The sequence below is a fragment of the Nothoprocta perdicaria genome, unplaced genomic scaffold (genome assembly GCF_003342845.1).
Source record: "Nothoprocta perdicaria isolate Ctin4 unplaced genomic scaffold, notPer1 scaffold_218, whole genome shotgun sequence".
Taxonomy (NCBI): Eukaryota; Metazoa; Chordata; class Aves; order Tinamiformes; family Tinamidae; genus Nothoprocta; species Nothoprocta perdicaria.
In genome coordinates, this window is record NW_020455399.1 from 681,107 (window position 1) to 688,773 (window position 7,667).

At 61.9% G+C, this 7,667-nt stretch overlaps 1 protein-coding gene across 1 annotated transcript in view; it reads left to right on the forward strand.

Moving 5' to 3' along the window:
* Positions 1-7,667, forward strand: part of CELF5 (CUGBP Elav-like family member 5) — an 11,978-nt gene that overhangs the window by 1,731 nt on the left and 2,580 nt on the right. The window contains exons 2-6 of the mRNA XM_026038753.1: positions 2,930-2,981; positions 3,411-3,539; positions 4,393-4,472; positions 5,155-5,301; positions 7,471-7,615. Coding sequence (XP_025894538.1) covers positions 2,930-2,981; positions 3,411-3,539; positions 4,393-4,472; positions 5,155-5,301; positions 7,471-7,615 — 553 coding nt within the window. The remainder of the gene's footprint in view (positions 1-2,929; positions 2,982-3,410; positions 3,540-4,392; positions 4,473-5,154; positions 5,302-7,470; positions 7,616-7,667) is intronic.

A 7,667-nucleotide genomic window follows, 5' to 3' on the forward strand; every position in this document is an offset into this window, starting at 1 on the left:
CTTTTCTTTTCTTTTCTTTTCTTTTCTTTTCTTTTCTTTTCTTTTCTTTTCTTTTCTTTTCTTTTCTTTTCTTTTCTTTTCTTTTCTTTTGTTTTGTTTTGTTTTCTTTTCTTTTGTTTTCTTTTCTTTTCTTTTCTCACGGGCTCCAGCGACGCGGGGCTGACGGAGGCAGCTCCGGCCGAGGAGCGGAGCAGAAACCGGCCCCGTCTGCCGCCCCGTCCTGTGCGCTGGATGGAGGGATATTGCAGCTCCGTCACCCCTGCCTTCGATCCGCGGTCGTGCCCTCCCGGCGCTGCGGTCTGCAAGGAATGCGAAGGGTTGTTAATGACGTGCAGTGATCACACACCGAGTTAAAGCCTCTCGCTAAGGGAAATTCGAGGGAAAAGCAGCCAGCTTTTCAATATTTTGCAGAAACGCTTTGTGTCTCTTTTCATTTGCAGCCAGACAGTTGCAAATTGCATAAAATTGCTCCTGAAGAAGGGGGAGAAGAATAGAGGGAGGGAACAGAGGGAAAGCTTTTTTTTTTTTTTTTTTTTAAGTGATTTTTCTGGCAAGATACAGTTCCAGTTTTATTTCTATGCAGAACAAAGGAGGGCTTACTGAAAGGCAGGTAGGTAAGTGGCAGAAATTGGTATTGATCCAAGCTGGGAATACGGGCAGTTTAAGAGCAGCAGTGGGGCACTGAAATGCGGCTACCTCGGGGAGAACTCCTGGATGGAGCAAGGGCTTGGGAACACGGGCACACGGGAGTGGAAAATTACAGAGAGGCTCTGGGAATGCAGCAGGGCTGGAGGTGCAGCGGCAGTAGCTCAGCGGCTGGGCACGAGGACGAATGCAGGGCATCCCCGTGGGCATCTCCTGCGCTGTGCGAGGGCAGCGCTCCCCGATGGGACACGAGGGGCCGGAGGGGTTCTGAGGGGGGTCCTGCTCCCCGCACTGTGCGTCCCGCCTGTCCTCAAAGGGCAGAGCTTGGCATGGTGTCCACCGGGCTTCCTCAGCCACACGTGCCAACCTGCCAGCCCGAGCAGCCCCTCGTGCTTCCAGAGGCTCCAGCGTGCGCTCCGTGCCGCGCTCCAGGCCATGCTCCATGCACACTCCATGCTGTGCTCTGTGCTGTGCTCCTGGCCCCGCTCCGTGCCGCGCTCCGTGCCACGCACGGCTCCTGGGTGGCTGAGATGATGCTTGGTATTTGGTCCTTTTGGGTCACTTGGAGAACCTCAGCACTCAACAACACGGCCTTGAAGTCAAGAACAGAGATTGCGCTGAGTTCAGCAGGGCCACGTCCTTCTCCTGCAGATCCCTGATGCGGAGAGTGCTACGACCATGGTGTCCCCCACCGTGCATGGTGTCCCCCATCACACATGGTGTCCCTCCCCATGCAGTGTCCCCCACCGTGCATGGTGTCCCCCATCACTCCCGGTGCACCCCTGGGGCCGAGGAGCGCCCGCAGGCGCGGTGCAGCAGTGCAGAGGAGGGTGGGCATGTTGCCTGGCAGGATGTGCTCAGTGTTAATGGCAGGCTCTTCAGAAATGAACAAATAGGTTAATTTTTAATGCTTGGCTAAATAATTTAATGAGGAAAATTAATCTCAGCCAGCGAGGCAGGGAGAGCTGCATAAATCGTTGGTTGGGGTCCTCCACGCCACACGTGCGCGCGTGGGGGCGGTGGGCACGCGGGCTCCGTGGGGACACAGCGTGTGTCCTCAGGCCGTGGCTGCAAGGGGAAGGAACCCATCCCCMGCAYGACCGCAGCATCGTGTCCCCAAGGAGCGTGACCCATGGTGTGTGTCCCCATGGTGTGTGACCATAGCGTGTGTCCCCATGGAGCGTCACCCATAGCGTGTGTCCCCATGGTGTGTGTGACCCACAGCAACCTGTCCCCATGCCGCGTGACCCATGGTGTGTGTCCCCATGGTGTGTGACCATAGCGTGTGTCCCCATGGAGCGGGACCCACGGCATCGTGTCCCCATGCCGTGTGACCCCCCGGCGGGTCTTAGGTGCGGAGGGGACAGATGGGGTCCCCGCCCCTCCCCCGAGACCACATCCAAATGTCTCCTTTGTGCCAAGCGCCGGGAATGCCCCCAAGAGCCGGTTTCCATGGCAACCACAAATGTCAGGTTCCGTGTGGTGCGCGCGGTTGCCATGGCGACGGCGCCTTCCCCCAAGGTGCTGGGAGCTCCGGCAGCCGCCGTGGGGGAGGGGAGCGGGGGAGGGGGGGGCGCTCCCCAATTCCAGAGGGAGCTGGGATGGGCTCCCCACGGGAGCGGGATCCAGCCCYGGATGCGCTCCGTGCCCTCCCGCCTGGCATCGTGCCGCGCTTGCTTCCCGCTGGGAATGAAGCCGTTCCGCGGGGCGGGAATAGCGGGGAGGGAAGGGAAGCGGCCGGGATTCAGCACCCCGACACCGTGCCAGCCATCCCGAAGCAAACGGCATTCCCAGGTCTCCAGCGCGGAGCATYCTCCGAAGCAGCCGCACGGGATTGTCCTGCCCATGGCGCCCGGCTCCCTCCTCCTGCAGAGAACGGCAGCTCTGCTAGCGCGGGCGCCGTTTGGGAAGCACTTCCCGATGGGATGTGCCCATTGGGAAGCGCTTCCCAGCAGGATGTGCCACGGGCGCTGTTTGGGAAGTGCTTCCCAAGAGGATCTGCCTGCAGGAGCCATTTGGGAAGCGCTTCCCGGTGGGATCTGTCTGAGGGCACCGTTTGGGAAGCGCTTCCCGACAAGATGTTCCCATGTGGGAAGTGCTTCCCGGCGGGACGTTCCCGTTTGGGAAGCGCTTCCCGGCAGGACGTTCCCGTTTGGGAAGCGCTTCCCGGCGGGATGTGCCCGTTTGGGAAGCGCTTCCCGGCAGGACGTTCCCGTTTGGGAAGCGCTTCCCGGCGGGATGTGCCGCGGGCCGTGGCTGACCCTCCGCCTTTCTCTCCGTGCAGATGGCGCGCCCGATCCAGGTGAAGCCCGCGGACAGCGAGAGCCGTGGAGGTAGTTGTCATCTCTCCTGGCCCCGGCGGGGCCGCTGGGGTCCCGGGGGGCGCTGGGGCCGTGTTTGGGGTGCAGGGCACACGCTGGGGGCCGGACAGGACCCGGCTGCTGCCCWGTTCCCATTCCCGCCGCGGGTGCCGCAGGCGGAACAGCTGGAAGGCCCTTTCCTCCATCCCACAGCCCTAAATGCAAAACCTTGCCCTTAGGCCTAGCTTTGCAGCTGCTGAGCTCGGCTTGCTGCTTCGTGCAGAGCCCCCCGCCTGCTGCCGGCCCCGCTGCAGCGGGAGGACCCCCTGCACCATCCTGCAGCAAGCCCCTTGCAGCAAAGCTTGCAGCGTGCGAGCGTGTTTCCCGCCGGCGGGCGGCTCCTTTGCCGGGTGCCGCCGCGGCGCGGGCGCCTCGCAGCCGGTTGACGTCCCCGTGTTCCCGCAGGGGACAGGAAGCTCTTCGTGGGCATGTTAAACAAGCAGCAGTCCGAGGAGGACGTGCTGCGGCTCTTCGAACCCTTCGGCGCCATTGACGAGTGCACGGTGCTCCGCGGAGCCGACGGCAGCAGCAAAGGTGTGAACGGCTTCCCCGCGCGTCGGCCCTTGCTCCCTGCTCCCGAGCGCCTGGAAAGCGGCCTCGCTGCTCCCGCCTCGTCCCGGAGCTCCCAGCCCGGCCCACGCTGCGGAGCTGCCGCCCACCCGGCCGTGGGGAGCCTGCTGCAATGGGGGAGTCACCTTCTCCCACTGCGGAATGCGGGAGATGGGACAAGACCTGGGTGACGGGAGCGGGGGTATCTGAGTTGGCAGATCGCTGGTGATTGAGCCGGGCTCAGCCTGGCTCTGGATTGGAAACGTTCTCACCCACAGTTAGGAGCGCACAAAGTGTTTGGGGAAGCGGGTAATGTGAGGAAGATGCAGAGATGGAGCCATCATTCTCTTCACATTGGTGGCCAGTGACAGGACGAGGGGAAATGGGCATAAGCTGAAACCCAGGAGGTTCCATCTCCAGGTGAGGAGGAACTTCTTCCCTGTGAGGGTGCCAGAGCCCTGGACCAGGCTGCCCTGGGAGGCTGGGGAGTCTCCTTCTCTGGAGGTCTCCAAACCCGCCTGGATGCCGCCCTGTGCCACATGCCCTAGGTGTGCCTGCTTGAGCGGGCAGGTTGGACTAGATGATCTGTAGAGGTCCCTTCCAGCCTTGAACATTCGGTGATTCTGTGATCATCAACAGCAGCGCTTCACATCTGCTGAAGCGATGSCCTGAGTGCCTTCCCCGTTCCTTTCCAAGGCTGAGGTGCTGGGATGGGTCCAGCGTTCGGCCCCGCTCCCGCGGGGCGCTCCTTCCCCGTCGCGCCGAGCCGGGCTCTGTCACGCGCGGCGTGGCGGGCGCCCCGTCCCCGCAGCGTCCTCTGCTCTGCGTCCCTTTGCAGGCTGCGCTTTCGTCAAGTTCTCCTCGCACACGGAGGCGCAGGCCGCGATCCACGCGCTGCACGGCAGCCAGACCATGCCCGTGAGTATGGGGGGACCCCCTGCCCGTCCCGTGCCCCCCGGCACGGAATGAACCCACGGCTGCAGCTTCCTGCGGGGCTTGCGGGGGGGATGGTGGCATCTCCCTGCCCTCGGCTTCGGRAACTCTCCTGGGCTGGGCACCGTGTGTCTGTGTCCAGACTGGTAGTAAATTAATAACTGCACTTAATGCTAAAAAAAAAAAAAGAGAGATATCCAAGGACGGGCCCGTGTTTCTCTTATGGTACCTGGAATAGTCCCAAATAAAAACAGTGCAGGGTGCTGGCAACCCAACGTGGTCAGTGAGGACCCCGTGCCCACCCTCTCCCGCCTCGCTGGGGGTTCCCGGGCAGGCCGGGAGCGCGGGGGAATCCATCCATCCTGGATGGATGCATGGATGCACGGATGAATGGATGCATGCATGGATGGATGCATGCATGGATGGATGCACGGATGCATGGATGGATGCACGGATGGATGCACGGGTGGACGCATGGATGGATGGATGCATGGAGAAGGGAACAGCCCAGGTTCCAGGCAACTCCTGAGCACTCCACCAGTCTTCTGCTCCTCTTCCTCCTCCTCTCCACTGCCTGTTCTGCCCCATCCCACCTTGTCTAACCTCTGGGGCCGCCCCATGGCCTCGTGTCCCCCACCTCCTCTCTGTCTCCTCTCTCCGTGCCTAGGGCGCCTCCTCCAGTCTAGTGGTGAAGTTTGCTGACACAGATAAGGAGAGGACCCTCCGGCGCATGCAGCAAATGGTGGGGCAGCTGGGGATATTCACTCCATCTCTCGCGCTGCCGTTCAGCCCGTACGGCGCCTATGCGCAGGCTGTGAGTATCGCGGGGGGCTGTGGGGCAAGGTGCCCGCCTGGCCGCGGGGCGACGCCGGCCCGGCCTGGGCGCCACGCAGAGGGTCGCTGCAGTGAACGCGAGAGGCTTCCCGGCTCCTGCAGGCACCTCGGGCTGCGGGTTATCCACTGGAATAACCTGGGGATGCAGGTTCTCCATTGCAGTCACCCCGGGATGCAGGTTCTCCATTGCAGTCACCCCGGGATGCAGGTTCTCCATTGGAATAACCTGGGGATGCAGGTTCTCCATTGCAGTCACCCCGGGATGCAGGTTCTCCATTGCAGTCACCCTGGGATGCAGGTTATCCATTGGAATAACCCAGGGATGCAGGTTCTCCATTGCAGTCACCCCGGGCTGCGGGTTATCCATTGGAATAACCCGGGGATGCAGGTTCTCCATTGCAGTCACCCTGGGATGCAGGTTCTCCATTGGAATCACCCTGGGCTGCGGGTTATTCATTGGAATCACCCCGGGATGCAGGTTCTCCATTGGAATCACCCTGAGTTTCAGGTTCTCCATAGGAATCACCCCAGGATGCAGGTTCTCCATTGGAATCACCCTGGGCTGCAGGTTCTCCATTGGAATCACCCCGGGCTGCAGGTTCTCCATTGGAATCACCCCGGGCTGCAGGTTCTCCATTGGAATCACCCTGAGTTTCAGGTTCTCCATTGGAATCACCCCGGGCTGCAGGTTCTCCATTGGAATCACCCCAGGCTGCAGGTTCTCCCTTGGCGGCTCTGTCCGCGTGCAGTTCCCTCCTGGAAGGGCTGGCAGGAGGGAGCCGAGACCCGCTCGCCGCGAGGCTGGATGGCTCAGCTGCGACGCAGCCTGGCACAAACGTGTCGCTGCTGTTGCACCCCCGTGGGAACCTGCACCCCCCTTCACACGCTGCTTCCCTCGCCGCCGCCTGCAGCCAGGGCCTGGTCCCGGTGCTGTCCTGGGCTCCTGAGGCTTTATTTTTGGCTAACGTGACCGTRGGGCTTGTCAGGCCCTGGAGAGGGAGCTGCAGGTGCCGGAGGGTTGCAGATGTTGTGGTTATCTGGCTCCTTATCTGCTGGGGCTCTCTGTGCCTTCAAGCTTAGCCAGGGACCTTGGCTGTCTTGGGCTGSTTGTGGTGATTCCCAGTTGTGTTTGAGGCAGATTCCCAGTTCAAGAAGGCCCTGCTTGGTTCTGCTCCAGAAAACACCCCTTTTTGGGTCTCCTCAGTGGCTCTCAGCACCTTTGTGATTTTTTGCTGCTATTAAGCCCACGGAAAAAGGCAATTTCCCAAGGCCTTAAGGGGTACTTGCGTCAAAGGAAGGAGCTGAAAGAAGGTCCTTTCCTGGAGGCTCTGTGTCCGCCGCTGCTGGGAAGGGTCCCCGATGCGATGGGGGRCCCAGGGCGATGGGCTGAGCCGCGACGGCGCCGCGGCCACAAGGGCTGTCCCAGCTCGGGCCTGGGGAGTCGCGGGAGGAGAGCGGCCAGACCTCGCGGCACCCTGCGCGTCAGTGCCCACCTCACACCTGCAGCTCCAGGAACTCACGCAGAGACAGAGAAATAGGGRAAAAGGAAGAATCGGGCCTTAGCTGGGCTGCTTGCTTCCTTCTGCACCTTCCATCCCCTCCGTTGTGTCGCTAGATTTGTCCCCTGCTCTTCAATTTTAGCCTGCTCTTTTTCCCTTCCTGCTCCAGGACTAGTTCGGCTTTCCCTTCCCTTGGGGCTCAGCTCGTCTCCCGCCCTTTCAGTTTCCTTCCTTCTTTCTTATTTACTTTCCCCCCATTTTGCTTCTCTCTCCTTCTTCCTCCCGAGCCCCCAACCCCCCACACCCRTTCTGTCCCCTTTCTTCTCCCATGCTGTGCCCCGAGGAGGGACCCAGGCTAGTTCTTGTGTGCATGAAGTGTCGCCATCAGGGTCAGCGCCAGCCGCCTGCAGCAGCCGCGCGGGGCCGCGCAGGCGGGGGCAGCCGAGAGCCTTTCCCCGCGGACCCTCCTCGCAGCCCTCGTTTCAGCACGAGGACCCACAAGCGGCTCCGGCAGCAGCTTTGCCCCTCCCGAAGCTGTCCCAGCCGCCCCATCCCAGCGGGCGCTCCCAGTGTTTTGCACCAGGGAATTCTCGGGAGATGCCGGCCCCCCGCCGCGCGTCGTGCTCACCAGCCGTGCCCCTGCCTTGCAGCTGATGCAGCAGCAGACAACAGTTCTCTCCACGTCCCACGGCAGCTACGTGAGCCCCGGCGTGGCCCTCGCCCCCTGCCACCTGCAGCAGATCGGGGCCGTGAGTCTCAGCGGGCTGCCGGCCACCGCGCTTGCTCCAGCCTCAGGTGAGGACCTGGCCACCACGAGCCCTTCGTGCCCCGCACTGCTTGCTGCAAT